General features: G+C 42.6%; 1 protein-coding gene across 15 annotated transcripts in view; it reads right to left on the minus strand.

The window, feature by feature from the left end:
- The window catches only part of XRCC4 (X-ray repair cross complementing 4), a 113,173-nt gene that overhangs the window by 79,712 nt on the left and 14,938 nt on the right, over positions 1-18,523 (minus strand). For 14 of the 15 annotated variants that reach the window (XR_015946187.1, XR_015946186.1, XR_015946184.1 and 11 more), the window contains one exon: positions 15,734-15,924. The exons of the other annotated variant lie outside the window; for it this stretch is intronic. Coding sequence is in view for 7 of the 14 variants with exons in the window: in XM_088653023.1 (XP_088509149.1) it covers positions 15,734-15,924 (191 nt within the window). In the remaining 7 variants the exon portion in view is untranslated. The remainder of the gene's footprint in view (positions 1-15,733; positions 15,925-18,523) is intronic. 15 annotated transcript variants of the gene reach the window in all.

Below are 18,523 nucleotides of genomic sequence, written 5' to 3' on the forward strand. Positions count from 1 at the left end.
CGATATCCATACCTTGCTTTTTCTAAACCTGACCCCATACAATGGACAGAAACATAGTAATTAGGTAATTTACGTTCTTAAATGATTGCCTGTTTTAATTTCTTTAATTCTTTTAATGCTTGATTATTGTATTGGGTGGTGGTTATTTATTGGTAATTATTTATTGTTTTCATTCTTTTTGTCCCTTCTGCAGCAGCACTGGGCAAGAAATTAAAATAATGTTCCGTCTAATGCAGGGGTAGGTAAAGGTAAAGGTAAAGGGACCCCTGACCATTAGGTCCAGTCATGGCCGACTCTGGGGTTGCAGCGCTCATCTCACGTTATTGGCCGAGGGAGCCGGCGTACAGCTTCCAGGTCATGTGGCCAGCATGACAAAGCCGCTTCTGGTGAACCAGAGCAGCACACGGAAATGCCGTTTACCTTCCCGCTGTAGCAGCACCTATTTATCTACTTGCACTTTGAGGTGCTTTCGAACTGCTAGGTTGGCAGGAGCTGCGACCGAGCAACGGGAGCTCACCCCGTCACAGGGATTCAAACCGCCGACCTTCTGATCGGCAAGCCCTAGGCTCTGTGGTTTAACCCACAGCGCCACCTGCATCACCAATGCCGGGGTAGTCAACCTTTTTATACCTACTGCCCACTAAGGCATCTTTCTTGATGAAAAAAATTCCTTACCGCCCACCAGTGCTCGATGGAAGGAGGATTCAGCTTGTGCCGTAGAACCCCCTACCGCCCACTTAGAATCCTGAAACACCCACTAGTGGGCGGTAGGGACCAGGTTGACAACCCCTGGTCTAATGCAATGCTTCACCATGTCAAGTGACAGAAGATATCCATAAAGGAATGCCTCCGTGTGCAACCACCAGCTCTGTGAGATAGGAAGGCTTGATTCACAGCTTGATCACAACAGAAATGCAGCGTTCAACTTTTAATTGGATAGCCCATTCTCCACTCTTCTCTTGCCCTTTCAATCAAGCACTCTCTCTGACAATGTCATGACAATGGTGACTGGCTACAGAAACTTTTGACTCGACTCCCATACAAATATTTATCCATTAGGGTATTTGCACCATTGCCCACCCCCTCCAAGGTTTCCGCAACAAGGAAGTAGCAGGTGACATCACAAGATCACACAGTGAGTCAACAAGTAAGTAATGAAGGGGGAAACTGTATTTTGGACAAATACAAACCTGGGTGGAGATTTTTCCCCCCAGTTTACGAAGCTGATACAATTCGTGGGTGCTGTCTCGTTACCACAGCAATGCACAGTCTGTTTACTTTAAATATTACAGTTTAAGAACATTTTTAGAAAGTTTCCCCCCCCTGCACAATCGAGCCAAAGGGAACACAAAAGGCGAAATGCGTGAAGAATTAGTGAGATCCAAAATGAACTTCAGCCAATCCCACAAAGCTTTCAGGACGAAAAAGCTGAACTGCAGCTGTTCTAGCTTAATGCAGGGATATATTGACCAACATGTTTCCGCTATCATTTTCCCAACTTAAAAAGAGTAGCAATATGCAGGATGCAGGCTGTAAAACAGTAAATGGTGGGGAACGTCAGAAACATTTTAAAAAATGTATACCCAAGGTAGAATCAACAGCTATTTCTTTCAGTTAATTTGTAAAGGGTTGTTGGCAAAGTGCGGGAGTAGGGGGGAGAAAAGAGGAAATCTGGTTCAAGGAGCTGGAAATGGAAGCAAGGACTTTGGAAAAAAAAACTGGGGCAGTCAGGCCACAAATCAATTTCAAACTTTTGGACAATGCAAAGTTAAGGCGCACTACATTACATGTAGTGTACATTACACTGCTTTGGCAGGCTTTTATTTATTGCTCACTTCCTTGCCTCTACCCTTCTCAGACAGCAGTCGAGTTAGCCCTGGAGCAGGAGACAAGACTATAGTCCTGGCTCCTTCCTATGGCCAGACCCACACATCCTCCTGTTTTCACTCAGGAATATCACAAACACTAGCTGCCTTGGTCAGCTGCGGCACAAGATAACTTTCCATGGTAAAAAGCATTCCAAGGTATTAGAACACAACATGCATCAACATGCATTTGAATTTGTGTCCCGCCCCCGTCACCTTGCAACATACATGAGGTTACACTGTACGTGATTTTGGATTTATGCGCAATCCCTGCAATCAAAACAACCTGGAACTGCTTCCGCATGAATACCCCTATTTTCTGAAGCTGGTGCACTAGGAAAACCCAGGGTGGGAAGAGGTTTTAAGCTATCCTCCTGTTTTCACTCAGGAATATCACAAACACTAGCTGCCTTGGTCAGCTGCGGCACAAGATAACTTTCCATGGTAAAAAGCATTCCAAGGTATTAGAACACAACATGCATCAACATGCATTTGAATTTGTGTCCCGCCCCCGTCACCTTGCAACATACATGAGGTTACACTGTACGTGATTTTGGATTTATGCGCAATCCCTGCAATCAAAACAACCTGGAACTGCTTCCGCATGAATACCCCTATTTTCTGAAGCTGGTGCACTAGGAAAACCCAGGGTGGGAAGAGGTTTTAAGCTCTCCGCCTTGTGTGCATTTAATTTGTGCAATTTCAGCTGGTTGGCAGCCAAGCACATAAAGCTGAAATCATGCAAGTTAAATGTGTGCAATGCAAGTTGCCTATGTATTTATTCATGTGTAACCCTCAGAAAAATGAAAATATGCCAATTTCAGTTTTGCCTATCAATGCATGCATATCTTAACCAAAGCAGAGGTGAATAACCTGTTTCCCTCTAGATGTTGCTGGACTGACATTAGAAGAGCCACAGGTTTCCTACTCCTGAATTGAATAAAAAACTTGTTTTAGTATATTTAACCTTGTTCACAGTCTCAGCACTCTTATTTATCTCTTTATTTACAATATGTATATATACCACGATTGTATCCTGAATGTAATTTACAAATGTTTCGACAGAAATCTTCAAATAAGAACAAATTGCTATTTTTCAAGCACAAGTCTGGGGCTCTGTTTCTTACCCTTCACTTACATTTCAATGAATTAGTCATGCTTTATCAGCTTGCCCTCATAGGACATTCAAGGACAGGACATCTTGCTATCGAGGCCATAACATTGTGAAATCCTAAAGTCAACATATATGAATAAACTTTTTTGTTTTTATTATTATTATCAGACTCAAGTTCCTCTTCGAAAGTGCCAAGGTTCGTAAGAAGGCATAATGAGAGATTAGAAACCTTTGGAAAGATCCCCGCTGCTATCCCTAGACTTTGATCCATGGTCTGTAATATTTTCTCAAGCAGAGAAAGTAATAAAAGTTCTGATAAACTGCAAGAAGTTCTGTGAAACTATGACTGCTCTCATGATACTTGAGCATGGAGTTTTTACTGTGCCAAGCACTTCCACTGGGCTCATGAAAGCATGATCTTGCTCTCTGGTCGTAGGTGCCTAAAACAAGTTTCCAGAAATGAAAAAGTCACTGAGTTCACAACGCAGTAAGAACCGCTAGAAAACATTACTGTTTGGTATATAAATTATTTGGCACCCAATATATTGCTTTACAAGACGCTGTTATAACATGAGCAGATTTCTGCTCTCTGTACTTCCAAGTAGCATATTCAGTATCACATCCACAATAACCTTTAATCCAATCACATTTCTTCATCTAACATGTAAATGGCTAGTTCATTCCTGATAATGTCCTGGTTCACATGTCACAAGAAGCCATAGTTTAAACAATGGTTTGAAGTGATGAGCAAACTGGGCCAATTACACATAGAACTATTGCCTTTAGGCAGGTTTCAGTTCTATCTTCTCAAGGATGCCTATTTCCAGCCCCCCCCCCCCAGATAGGGAGAGAGGCAACATTCAATAATGAACTTAAAATATGCTTTCGTTCCCTGCTCCTTGAGAGACATGGAACTCCTGAATTATGAATTTGCATGCTGCCATGGACTGGCCGGCTGCAGAGGAGTGGCAGGAAGCAGCAGCTGGGGAACCCCCCCAAGGGAATGCTCAGGGGAAGAAGGCTCAGAGCCAGGAAACCGGTGGTGGGACAATGATGCACGGTCAGAAGGATGCAAGCTGGAGCTGATGAGAGATCTAGTCCAAAGCAGCTGGAAAGTGTGAGGTTGACAAAGGCTACTGTAAGTGATCTTCATTATTTATTAAGATCATTTCCATCCCTCCTTTCCACTAAAAGTAATACTTTTACCGAAACATGTTTTACCACATGGGGAATGAACAGTATTGAGTTTCCTTTTGCACCCCCTTATTGGTGCTTCAAACCTTGAAACACTGCTGGCATTTGTCTGTCTCAAGAGACAATGGAGTGCACCTCTGAAGGTGAAGTCAAACCACTGCAGAATCACAGGGCCTGCTGTGGCTGCAGAGACCAGCAATTCGTAACTGCTGCCTCTCATGTTGTTTCTGCTGCAGTAGCAGAACCGAAGTGACCTCTCCAGGGTTCAAGCCTCAGCAGTGTATATGGAAGTCCTTAGACTGCCCAGGCAACAAGAACCCCCTCTCAGCCTTGCTGGTGTGGTTCAAAGGAAAGGAAAGCAATACATTTGGCACCAGCTTGACTGCAGGAGTTGCCAGAAGGAAGCATATAATGCACCATCCAACCACTTTAGGGGCTGTGATCCTGGTTTGTTTAGGATTTACACCTTTGCCTTTCCCCCCCTCACAAAGATATATTGCAAGGCAGTGGAGGTTTCGGAGCAGAGTTTTCCTTTTCCTAGATGGGCTACCATCCCAGGTTGCCCCTCACTTCCTTCTACAGCTCATGCAGAAACTGCCTTCTTGACTGTTGGACCCACTATTTGGTCTTGTCCACTCAATCCACTTGAGCCTGTCTTCAGAGTTAGGAAGTCCCTAACTCACTGAATGTTTGAGATCTATCAGGTACCCCTGGTTTAGGAGGCCAGTCAAAGCAGCTCCTGAGGTGTGGCCGCTGGCTCCAATCTCACACAGGCAATAATTATGTGAGTCATCCAGTTTGCCCTCACTCTCTGCTTTTGGCACACAACCAGTTGAATGACAGTTTGTTTCACCTTGGAGGAGAGAGTGTTATTTTGTACATTAGGAACTTTCCTATGCACAGAAAGGTTAGGACTGAATCAAAGGACAGAACTCCCCTGTTTCTTACACTACTAATGGCTGGGACCCTTAAAAATGTCAGAAAAAAATTATCCGCATGGCTGGGCCCAACACTTTAGACCTGTGAACAAATTTTGGGTCAAAGTATTCTTGCGTAAGGGTTGGGAGGGTCATATTAAAAAAAAAAACCAAAAAAACCCAACCCACAATTTCTGGTCAAACTCCATCAATTACAAACCAAGCTACTGTTCCAAAAAGGTGGGGTCCATATGACATTATTTGCACTATCCCTTAAGTGTATGCTTCTAAGTAATACCAGAATAATAATACAACTATCAACCTATTTTGTAAAAAGTGAATATCATGCAGAAAGGACCTTTGGCAATCAAGGGCTTGCGGACATCATGCATGACCAGACTTTCCTCACCCCCACTATTATGGATTGGTTTCAAAACTCCTCTTTATTTTAAAGTAGTTTTCCACGTGGGAGGTTCCCTTTGCAGGGTGGAGGAGACTCTAGCCAGGCATTTTTCTGGATCACAGCCATTACCACTGGAAAACTACAATGAAATTTTATACCAGCAGGTTGTGAGAAATGCAGAGCTGAACAACAAGGACCAGCATTAAGCCGATACAAGCATTCATGGATGACAATTACTTCCGTTTTATTTTTCCTTAAGTGCTTTAATGTTTTGGCCACAGTCCAAACTATAAAATCCAATATGAGTAAGTCCTCTGCCCAAAACATCTTTAGCAGCCCACCCACCCCCCACCTCACCCCCACCCCTCACCAACTTAGAAAACTATTGTGCGGTGGGTGGGGAGAATTTGAGGAGATTCAAGCAAATGTACACTTAATTTCTATCCTGGCTACATACTTGTTGTCCTTGTTGTCTATCTCTAGGAGGTGGCCTTGATTAAAGCTCATTGTTCAGGAAACTAAATACATGTGTTTCTAGATAGCATAAATATACTGCAATGACTAAACAACATTTGAGGAACACATGCAGCATTGGAAGCATGCCAGGCACAAACCTTTGTGCTTAAAATGTTATACAAATACTGTCTGGCACGTCTGATTTAAATTACATGGCAATTAAAATCCACAAGCTTTCAATATCCCTGGGTTTAACCCGTCATGGCTATCATCACTACTCTAAAGGCAGCATTAGCCCTAAAGGTCTTCTTCTGGTCACAGATGACTATGAATTTCCTTGCCTGGTTATGATCAAGCATTTAAAAAAAGATTACTTAACAAATAGAAAGATCTCCACCTTGGATGTTTTACTTTGGTTTAGTTTTTGGTTCTTAAGCACAGAAAGTGAACACCACAACCATGTAAGGTAACTGGGATTGTGACCGCAAGCACACCTTTAAGTTGCACCAGCAAAGCAACGCGGGACATTGCAACTGTGCCAGATATGGGTAAAGTGGGAGCAGACACAGAGAGAAGCCATGTTGTAGCAGTGCAAAAATAAAATCCCAAAGCATAATACTAAGAGAAAACATATTATCATTAGATGCCAAGAAAGGTCCATAGCCCAAAGAGATGCCACATAGAGCAGGCAGACACACACAAATGGCAATGTCGCGCTATCTGCCAACCATGCATAAAAGCTGACAGTTCTGATACCCACATTTACATGAACACCACATAATTCTCTGGCACCATCTGCTTCACATAAAGAGCCAATGAACATTCTCTGCTGCCATGTGGTGGTGTAGCAACAGCACTCAGCAAGCACCAACGGAATAGCATGAAGTTTGCCTTCCCCTCCATATTGGAGGGCTCCCAGCAAGCGCTTTCTCAAGAACTTAGCTAATTGCTTACATACTCCTCAGAACTGTATTTCTCTCTCTCCATATAAATTTTATGCTCCGAGTTCAAAATATTTATTATTTTTGTATCATCATACAAAAAAATTTTTTTATGAGGAGTATGAATAATGTTTGCTAGTTTAAGTTTCATATCAACAGCTGTTAAATCTTTAGGAAATTATCTGGCTAGGAGTGCTTTTCCCCATCTGTCAGATAAGTCGGAAGGCCAGATGCAAAGAAGAGTTGCAAACTTAACATAAAAGCTTTTGTTGAAAAAGAATGAACTTCAACCTCTTTGACAAAACCTGCAACAAGTGGACCTATAGCTAAGAGATTAGAGCTAGCAGACTGGGGAAGCTGGATTGAAAAAATACTCTTGGTAAAGATGGGTGTAAAGATAAGGCTTGATTTTTGGACTTGAAGCAGTATATTTCAAGAAGCAGCCACTGGAGAAGGGGTTTGGCTACAACATGGTGAGGAGAATTTTACCCTGCACCTCCACCTTAGAAGCAGCTGTTAGCTGCAGAGATAAAAATGCTAAGGTTCAGGAACTGACATTGCTAACCAGAACTGTGGTGAATTTAAATCAGAGATTTGGCAGAGGGGCAAAGAGCAAAACCGTCTATAGCAGGCATCCCCAAACTTCGGCCCTCCAGATGTTTTGGGCTACAATTCCCATCATCCCTGACCACTGGTCCTGTTAACTAAGGATCATGGGAGTTGTAGGCCAAAACATCTGGAGGGCCACAGTTTGGGGATGCCTGGTCTATAGTGTGGCTAGAATCCAAACAGTCTTGGAATGACTTTTATGATACAAAAAGACCTCGCATACTATTCTCTCTTTAGTAGGTGCCTTCTTAAGCAGCAGAAGCAGAAGCAAGCAAGCAAATAAACAAGCATGGCACTGATTCAAAACTGCCCCGCCCCCCCAACCCTTTTATCATTCTCTGTCCTCACAGTTCTTCCCTAGACTCCCATGTTTGTAAACAAAAAAATTAAATTCTTTTGAATCCAGCCATAAATGTCATAAATATGACAAAATGTCTTGTTAACTGTTCCAGTTTCCCTGCTTCTGTTAACTGTTCCAGTCACCCAGCCATGCCCTTGCCAAGCGTACTCCATTCCAGTCGTCTTTCTACCTGATTTCTGATCCCCTAGACCCCCCCCCCCCAGTCAGCATTTGGTGGCCACTGAGCATGCTCATTGCACAATGGGCTGTTTAGGGGAATTCGCTTTAGAGATTCACTTCCTCTTCCCCATACACATGCACATCTGGGCTCCCCCAAACATGCTGGGTTCCCAGAGCTTGCACATGGGTGGTCCCATTTTTGTTACATATGCATTGGCACTCAAGGCTGACTATCAGAAATAGAAGCAATGAGGATTATTATTTTTTGTGCAACCAATAAATTTAAACATTTGCCTTTATGAATGTGAAATGCTAAAAATTCACAGTTTGAGTCTGAAGCTATTTCCATAGTATCTAATAGGGCATGAGTTCCTTCTCTGAAGATGCAGAACACTGGCAAAGGCAAATTGTAAGTAAAACATTTTACGTCCTGTAGGTTTATATTTTTTTTAAAAAAATTAACAATATGAATGATGTTGCAGAGCAGTCAGGATGCACTTGATGTTCCATAATCATCTCTTTCTTCTCTTCCTCCCTCTGTGGAAACCAAGTCTTGTCACTAGCCCATGATTTAAAGATTTTCCTCATGACAAGAAGTTATTTTAACTCAGCTGAACAAGAAAATGTAAACACTGACTTGAAATATCAAGAGCTATAATGCCCAGCATGTATCCCAAAACAGGAAAGCACAACTCAGAGCCTTTGGGCCCTTGACATTACCATATGGGAAACTCTGAAATGCACACAAATTCTAGTTGGTGGTGGTGCAGGGGAATATGTGAAAATATACACATGCATATATGGTGATGCTTTAATCCATTTGAAAATTAAAATTATCCTTCTGTCCTGTGACCTGTATTTTAAGAACACACTACGAAAAAGATTGTCAAGCTGAAACAAATTATGTGGGTTTCTTTCTTCAGCCTAGTAAATCATGTCGTTTTCCGCATGCGCTGACAGAACTTCATTGGCTAAAATTTTAGCAATGTCCTTAGGAGGCAGAAAGAAAATACAATACTTGCCACCTTATTATACAGAAAGGTTTGCTAGCCCTCAAATGCTGCTTATCAAGAGGTCTTTAATCAATTTAATTGCCACCTCCAATGAGAAAGTCTTGCAGGAGTCCCATTTATTTGTTATATGCAGAGAGTTCCTAGCTGAAGTACTTGGAAAGATTTACTTCCAAGTGGTCACCTACTTAGATCAAACAGTAAATCACTGACTCTTGTTATGGTGTTTGTTTAGGTGGCAGCAGTTTAGCTGGCCGAGCCTCAATGGCCCCTAACTGAGTTCTCAGTGTGTGTGGCCCATTTTGCTCTGCAGCTGCTTTGACACACAAGCCCTACTGTGTACCAAGCCTATTGTTATTTTAATGCAATTCTCAACAGTCTAGTTTGCCCTTACCAGTCTAAGAGCGTTTCCAAAGAGCAGCATGTTAAAAACTCTTAAAACAAAAGACAGCTGTCTTAAGAGGCAAAGTCATTAATAATTGGTATTATATAATTTAGTGGCTTCAGATGCAACTAATACAGATCTCTAGTATTTTCTGGTATACGAAAGCCTCGTGTCCTTTGACTGAAAGTTCAGTGGACTTAGAACAAAGCATTTCACAGAAACAGAGGCAGTGTTATATACTTGTTCTATTTCTTCATAACATAGTTTAAACCACACAATTGATTTGAACATTACTTTTGGCTATCAAACTATCAAACTATTAAGAAGTTGTAACATTCTGTCTACAGTATAGTAAATCCTTTTCTTCCATGGGAAGAATAATTATTGGTAGCAACTGCAACCTTTCTTTATCAATTCCCTACATTGCACATTAATATAATCTTCAGACAAACATCAAATACAATTTCACAGCATCCCACATATATCTGGGATATCATAATCAGAAAGGCAAAGGAAGTTTTCTTTTGCTCTACAGTGGAACCTCGGGTTAAGAACTTAACTTGTTCTGGAGGTCCGTTCTTAGCATGAAACTGTTCTTAACCCGAGGTACCACTTTAGTTAATGGGGCCACCAACTGCCACACAATTTCTGTTCTCATCCTGAAGCAAAGTTCTTAACGTGAGGTACTATAGGGTGGCAATGACCAGGGCCAGAATAATCCTGGTCAGGCCACGCAGGAGAGCAAGAAGAACTCCATTTTGTATATTCAATTCTAAATCTCTCTGTTTACAGGCACAGCATGTTTGCACATCTAATGCAAAGATCTAACCACACACAGCACTTCTAAGAAATTCTAGCTACACCACATTTTGTTCCTTTGTTCCATCCTGTCTAGCATAAACCACAAGAGCACATCCTGTATAAGCTTTGTAATTTACATGGGGGTGGCGCTGGGGTAAGTTTTGTTATAAAGGCACTCTGTGTATGCCCATGGGTCGGGCAGAATGAGAAACTCATTCTCACTGCCACCATTTATTGCAATAAATGTTTTAATAAATCTGTTTTATAATATGTACAACTGCCTGAGATTTCGTCTGGTCAATTTGGGAAGCCAATCATCCATATTACATTTCTGGTGTCCTTACAGTACTATTTCTGGGTTAGCGGAGTCTATAACCTGAAGCGTCTGTAACCTGAAGCGTCTGTAACCCGAGGTATTAAAGTCTAATAATAATAACAACTATTTATTGAATTTATATACCACCCTATACCCGGAAGTCTCAGGGTGGTTCAGAGAACAAAATCAAAATATAAAACCACAAAATAGGAACCCCCGATTCCTAATCTATTTGAGTCTCATAATACAAAAAACTGCCAAAATAGAAATAAGTTCTATTGGTGCAGCTGTTGAAGATGTGCAATTGGAGTCACATTCAAATCTACATCTCAGTGTTGAAATCAACACTCACAAAACATTGAAGATCAAATTTTGGGAGAACTAGCTTGAACTGTGGATTGACTTGAATGAATTGTACTTCACTACAACATCGTTGCCTGGAAGACTTTTCATGTCTGCCCCATGTGTGGGCTAGCTGTCACAGAATTATAAATTTCTAGGATGCAAAACACCTAATTAGGTCATGAAATGCATTTCAATGCCAATGCAAGACTGCTTCAAGGCACAGATTTTCCAATGCTTTGTCTAGTTTATTGCAGAATGACTCAAACTAAACTACCACTATTTCCTCCAGCAAGTATTTCCAAAGACATACAGATTTTGCCAACTGTACATGTTCCCCAGTCAACAGCCCTTATTTTCTTTTCCTTCATTTTAACTTATTACATCTAATATAGTAGATAAAATTAACTGGGTTACCTTGAAATTTTCAACTAAAGGAGGCCCATGCTATGTTTTTCTCCCCAGACCCCCTTCCTGATTAGTATAGTTATGCAAATTATCCACATGCTTAGCGAGTTAACTTTTAACAACCCATCACTATTATTATATGACTAGATTGGCCTCTACTAGAGCCAGGGCCTTTTCAGTACTGGCCCCAACCTGGTGGAACGCTCTTTCCCAGGAGACCAGGGCCCTGCGGGATTTGTCATCTTTCCGCAGGGCCTGCAAGACAGAGCTGTTCCGCCTGGCCTTTGGGTTAGACCAGGGGTTCCCAACAAAATTTTCTCGAGGACCCCTCATCGAGCCACTATTGTGACAAGGACCCCCATTAATTCCTAATCCTAAAATTAAAAAGTGGTTTTATTTATTTTTCAGTTGTTTTCCTCTCTTCTTTATCCTTCTGGGGGGGGGGCGTTGGTGTGGCGGTGGTGGTATGATGGCCGTCCGGGGGTCGGGGGGTTTCCCTCTGGAGGGGGGGGGAGGTTTCTACCCTTTCACCTGGGTTGAGGGTGGTGGTGGGGCCCTCTCTTCCCTGTCGTCCCCTCTTCTTTTCTCCCCCTCTGGTGGTGGCTGTATTTGCGGCGGTAGCAGCGCCAGCGCCAGCAGGTTCGGTGCAGCCTTTGTTCTTCGGGTCCCCACGAGGCTCCCCGTGTGGCGCGCAGGAGCTGCGGGATCAGGGCCCTTCACTTGGGGGGGGGCTCCTTCACCCTCTTGGGCAGCTAGGGGTGATGGCGACTGCAGTCGCAAGGCAGGCCCCCCAGGATCGTTGCGCGGTGGGAGGTCTCAGGCCACGGAGCTCCGCTTGGTCATCGGCTGGGCGCCCTCGGCTTCTGCCCGGCGGGCCTGCGGGGGGCCTCAGCGGCTCCTCGCTTGCTCCGCCGGATGTTTCCGACGCCCACGTGGTCGCCGTGGGGTCCGCAGCCTGGAAGGCGGTTTCGGGCCTCTAGGCCCAGGGGTTCCGCTGAGTCTCCGGCCGGGCACATTCAGCCTCGGTCCGGTGGGGTCGCCGGGGGGCCTTCAGCGGCTCCCTGGTTGATCCACCGGGCTCGCTTGGCGCCCATGCACCGGTGGCGGCAGTTGCGCCGGTTCCGGCGGGCCAGAGGCTTGGCATCTTGAGGACCCCTCTGGCATAGCTCGCGGACCCCTGGGGGTCCGCGGACCACCAGTTGGGAAACACTGGGTTAGACTCAGCCTGACCCCTGTGTTTTTTCTCCCTCATGGCTTGGATTTATGGCCTACTTGAAATGAGGCTGCACTTTAAATTTTAATACTGTATTTTAATCTGTATTTTAACTAATTGTTTTTATGTTTTATTGTGGTTCTGTTGGTGTCAGCCGCCCTGAGCCCGGTTTTTGACTGGGGAGGGCGGGGTATAAATAAAAATTTATTATTATTATTATTATTATTATTATTATTATCCATCTTGTTACGGAAAATGTTAACACTTCAAAAGCACAGGTAATGCCACTGGTTAATGTCATCACCACTATACAAGACTGTCCGCCTCAATCATACCTAGATTTCCTTATCTAAATTCCCATCGATCCATGAAGCTGACTGGGTGGCCTTGGGCAAGCCACTGGATTGCCATGAAGATAACACACACAAATGACAGAATACAAATGTGATGAGTAAAAAATAAAATACAAATTAGGTTTTTTTAAAAAAAAATTACCCTTGCTTCTCATTCTTGAACACATTTATGTGGAAGCATGCCCTATTTTTATTTCAGCTTGACCACAGTAATTCTGGCACAGCTGAAGACAGGAGGGAGACCCTGTTAGTATATCACATCTCTGCTCTTCAACTGGTTGACAATTTTCAACCAAGCCAGGTTCAAGGTGTTGCTATTCATATATAAATCCCTTAACAGTATGGGACCAGTTTACTTGTGGGATCGTCTTATCTCATATATGCTCACTTGACTGCTTCAGTTTTTGAAACTGGTATTGTATCAGGCGCCACATAATATGCATTCTTGTAAGAAATCAATATTTTAGTCTAGCAGCACCTACACTTTGGAAGTCCCTGCCTAATGACATCAGGCAAGCGCCTTTGCTGTACCCTCTCATGGTTGCTCAAAACATTTTTGTTTAGGAAAGCCTTTCTAGACATATAGAAGTTGCATGCATTCTAATCTTGTTTTCAGCTTATTGTTGTTTCCACTTTTTTTTGAACATTTTAAAAAATACCTCTGTGACTGTCCTTTACTGAAAACGTTATGTTATTGTACATGGGTTTGAGGCTTTATTACAATCAAGTGATAGATAAATTTTGTTTAAATATATAAATAAATAATGACTGTCAACAGGACTTATTTCCAACGACGCTATGGTCTAAACCACAGAGCCTAGGGCTTGCCGATCAGAATGTCGGCGGTTCGAATCCCCGCAACAGGTTGAGCTCCCGTTGTTCAGTCCCAGCTCCTGCCAACCTAGCGGTTCGAAAGCACGTGAAGCGCAAGTAGATAAATAGGTACCGCTCCGGCGGGAAGGTAAACGGCGTATCTGTATGCTGCTTTGGTTCACCAGAATCGGCTTAGTCATGCTGGCCACATGACCTGGAAGCTGTCTGCGGACAAACGCCGGCTCCCTCGGCCTATAGAGCGAGATGAGCGCCACAACCCCAGAGTCGTCCACAACTGGACCTAATGGTCAGGGGCACCTTTACCTTTACACTAAAGAGTGCAGCCTGATCTTAGTGCAATTTTCATGCAATATCCTTGATGAGCACAGCTTCCCAGGTCTGGTCTGCTTGCCTGGTAAGCTACCTTTTGGAACCTTCATGGTTCAGTGAGACTAGAACTATGGGAATAGAACTACAGAAAGGAATCTCAGTAGGAACAAATACTGTACAGTATCAGGTTCTACACTTAGGCTTGAAGCATCAGCTGCACAAATATAAGATGGGAGACACCTGGATTGCCAATAGTACATGTGGAAAGGATCTAGGGAGTCATAGAAGACCCCAAGCTTAATGTGAGTCCAATGCGTGATGCAGCAGAAAAAAAGCTAATGTCATTCTAGGTCTAGGATGCATCAACAGAAGTAAATTGTTCCAATTAAGGGGACAGTATACTTTATTCTTCCTTTGTCAGACCACACCTGGAGTACTGTGTCCAGTTCTGGGCACCACACTTTAGGAAGGATATGGACAAACTGGAATGTGTGCAGAAGAGGGTGACCAAAATTCATCATAGGTCTGGAAACCAAGCTTTATCAGGAATGGTGGAGGGAATTTGATACGTTTATCCTGGTAAAAAGGAGACAGAGGAAAAAGGATAGCTATCTTCAAATATCTAAAGGGCTGTTACATGAAGGATGGAGCAAGCTTGTTTTCTCCTGCTCCAGGGGATAGGACCCAAGCCAATGATCTCAATTTACAAGAAAGCAAATTCTGACTAAACATCAGAAATAACTTTCTGACAGTAAGAGCTGTTTAACAGTGGAACAGACTCCCATGAGAGGTGGTGGACTGAGGCCATCTATCCTGGATGCTTTAGTTAAGATTTCTGTATTGCAGGGGATTGGACTAGATGACCCTCGAGGTCCCTTCAAACTCTACAATTATATGGTGCAGATAGACAGTTATTTCCCTCAAAAAAGTGCATATTTCCCCTGAAACAAGCACCTATAAGTTTTCCAACATAAAAGTGGAAAGCGTAGGGCACTGTTGGGAAGGACAATTAGAAGATGGTAAAACGGCAGAGGGAAGATTTCTGATCTTTCTCTCTCTCATACGTATGCACAGAAATCATATTGGTGTCTATGGCCTGGGCAGTTGTTTTTAAGAAAAATAAATAGATGAAGCATTAAGGGACAAAACTACAAAACATTAGCATCATGTGTAGCTTTGAGTGTGAGTTAGTGAAGAAATGTTAGTGAATAAAAACCATATAAAAGGTTTTCCACCAGGTCTGAAAAAAATTAGAGATCTGGCAAGCCTCTGTTTACCTCATGTGATAAATACTGTTATTTATCAATGCTAGTAACTTACAAGAAACTTCTGTCATTTTTCAAATCACGCCAGATAGTCTAAAGTGGTAAAGCAATAAATTAAATTAAATTCATTCAGATTATGTTCCCAGGAGGAGGGTAAATACAAAGCTACATTATAATTTGAGCCATTCCCGTAGCTTTCATTGTTGTTGCCTTCATCAGAGTAACTATATAGCCTTTTACTCCTTGGGATTCAGATAATAACTCAAACTTAATGCATGTTTAACAAAATGATTTCTTGCTTTACTTAAATTTTGGAATCAAAAAATCAAAGAAATCCTTATACTGATTAAAAACAACCTCACAGATCTTGGAATTGCTGTGCAGTGTCCCCTATATTACTGAAGATTAATGGTCTACTATACTGAAACTCTCTTGAAAAAAACCATAATGTAACAATTCTTAATAAAGCAATACTTACAGAAACATCTTTCAGATTCTTTTCATAAGAAAAATTGAGGCACTCTCCATCCACTCCTCCTTTAGAAATATCAAAATTGTATTTGTCTGCCAGTGCTCCTTCAAATAACAACACTTTTTTAAGCTCTCCAATGTATTTCTCTCGCTCCATTTCCATGTCATCAGCTTCCTTGGAAATATCTTCCTCAGGCACTGTTGGAAGATTCCATGCACATTTTTGTCACAATGCAGCTTCTTACAGGATTTCTTCAAAGTATAGAATAAGGCAAGACATGGTTGGTTTTATATTCCATCCCTTATCACATTCTGTAATTTACCAAACACTTTATAGGTCAATTTATTGCTGCTGACCGCAGAAGCAAATAATTAAGAATCACCACAATGATTCAAAAGTTTCTAAAGCTAAAGAAATATGAACTGCCTGATGATATCCAGGTGAGGCACACATAAACCCACTAAAATAAAATGGTTTAGGTGCACATAACTGCAAGGATTATAGCCTGAAATCTAGGATTTGAACTAAACCTCACAGAATTAGAGGACCTTTCTAGAGAGCTCAGTAGTATTTGAATCAGCTCTCGTCTTTAATGCTCCTTATCTTCTTTTTAACCTTTACAACTCAATCTAGTTTTTGCTTACCCCATCTGAAGTTACGCTATGATTTCAAAGCCCATTTCACAATCCTATGTTAAGGAAAGCATCAAACCCAAACATGTGGACGATTTGAAGAGTAAACAAGTACGCACTTTGGCATTGGTCTTGATAGTGTAAGCTCAACATTTCTACTTAGAAGTAAACACTATGGGCTTAGTAAACATATGTGTGGGATCAGATAATTTGATATCTCCCTGCAATGTATTTTAATGTTATTATTCATTTTTGATTATTCATGTGCTCCATTTCTTTCTTAACTCTTACACTCAACCCAATTCACAAATAAAGCTAGGTTTAGTTCAACAGGTCTTCCAACACCAGCATGTACTGCCACCCGGATTTCAACACTGATCCATTTAAGAGCCACCCTACACATTTATTGATCCTTGTGGTGAGCCATTTCTCCATGGTGACACCCTGCACATTCCATTAATATGTATCACCCCTCTTCTTAATGACTAGGAGTCAGAGCCAGTATCAGAACCTGACACCCTTGGGCAGCTGCTGAGGCCTCAGCCCCAAAGCAGAGTCGAGTGCCAGTATCTGGTCCAAGCTCCCCTTTAAAACATCTGACCTGACACTCGGATCAACTGCCACATTAATACCTCAGCTCAGACATCTGTCAAATTCATCTCATATAATGCTCCTATATAGCAGGGGAGGCCAACTCCCAAGAGACTGCAATCTACTCACAGAATTAAAAACTGGCAGTGATCTACTCCCGTTTTCTTAGGGAGGAGGAAAGTCCCATGGGGGGGGGGGGTTTTCAGGTCAAAGTTGTTGAGCTTTTTTAATGGAGGAGGAGAGCCATGTTTTTAGGCAGTTCAAGGCTTAGCTGTTGGCCATTTTTAGTGGGAAAGGGGAACAGCCACTCACCAACAGATCACTGGGGAAACAAACAGCCTCACTTACTAAATTCCGTCTTCCGTTCTGTAGATCGTGCAACAATGGAGGGCGGGGCTTTACCAATGCTAAGGAAAGGGGCCCAGTGATTGACCGCAATCTACCAAAACCTCCCAGGGATATAACAGTAGATCACGATCGACCTGTTGGGACATCCCTGCTATATACCATCACTCTGGGGCATTGTGGGAAATTGTAATGGTGGTTAGACTGAGCTGCCAAGTGCTGTTTGCAATACAGTGGCCAGGTAAACCCAACAGGGCCAATTGACAAATGAGGAGGCTCCTCAAAGGATGCTTTGTCCACAGTGTTAGAAACTGAGCTATGAAAGCTAGGAGCTAAATGGCACCTTAAACCTAGGCTATGGGTACAACAACAGAATGTCTAGGAGTGCTTTTAAATAACAAGAATATAAAACTGAAAATGAACGAACTGCAGCTAAAATATTATGTTCATTCTTCATATGGTCTAGTTCAGGGGTCCCCAAACTAAGGCCCGGGGGCCGGATGTGGCCCAATCGCCTTCTAAATCTGGCCCGCGGACGGTCCGAGAATCAGCATGTTTTTACATGATTAAAATACACCTCTGGGTTATTTGTGGGGCCTGCCTGGTGTTTTTACATGAGTAGAATGTGTACATCAGTAGAATGTGTCCTTTTATTTAAAATGCATCTCTGGGTTATTTGTGGGGACTGCCTGGTATTTTTACATGAGTAGAATGTAATGTCCGGCCCCCCACAAGGTCTGAGGGACAGTGGACCGGCCCCCTGCTGAAAAAGTTTGCTGACCCCTGGTCTAGTTCTTCCCATGCCCACCCCCTAATATTCTTAAGAAGGTCTCTTCTCCAGTCTTCAGGGAGTGGGGGAGCAGAAAAAGGTCCTCCTTTCCTTCCACTCTGCAGTTTTAATCTGAAAACTTAAGCGCAGAACTGTGCCTGGAGCTCAAAAACTGCTCATGCTAATGAAATTCCCTGTCGCAAAATGCGCCTAGAACAATGGGAGTTTTGAATACTGTTTGTCCAGGGCCATCTGACACCTGGTAAAAATTAGTTTTTATAAGCATCCCTAATTGTTATGGAAATTTTCAATGGCATCTGTAATTCCCACAACAGTTTTGCAGGGTAATACAATAGAGTACAATCAAGCATGAAAAGGAACCATGGGGAAACGGCTCACAGTGAAAATCAGATGTGCGTAGATTATTGTTGTCCATTAATCATTGGGAGGGTGACAAGC

Source organism: Zootoca vivipara, chromosome 10, assembly GCF_965207765.1.
Source record: "Zootoca vivipara chromosome 10, rZooViv2.hap1.1, whole genome shotgun sequence".
Lineage (NCBI taxonomy): Eukaryota > Metazoa > Chordata > Lepidosauria > Squamata > Lacertidae > Zootoca > Zootoca vivipara.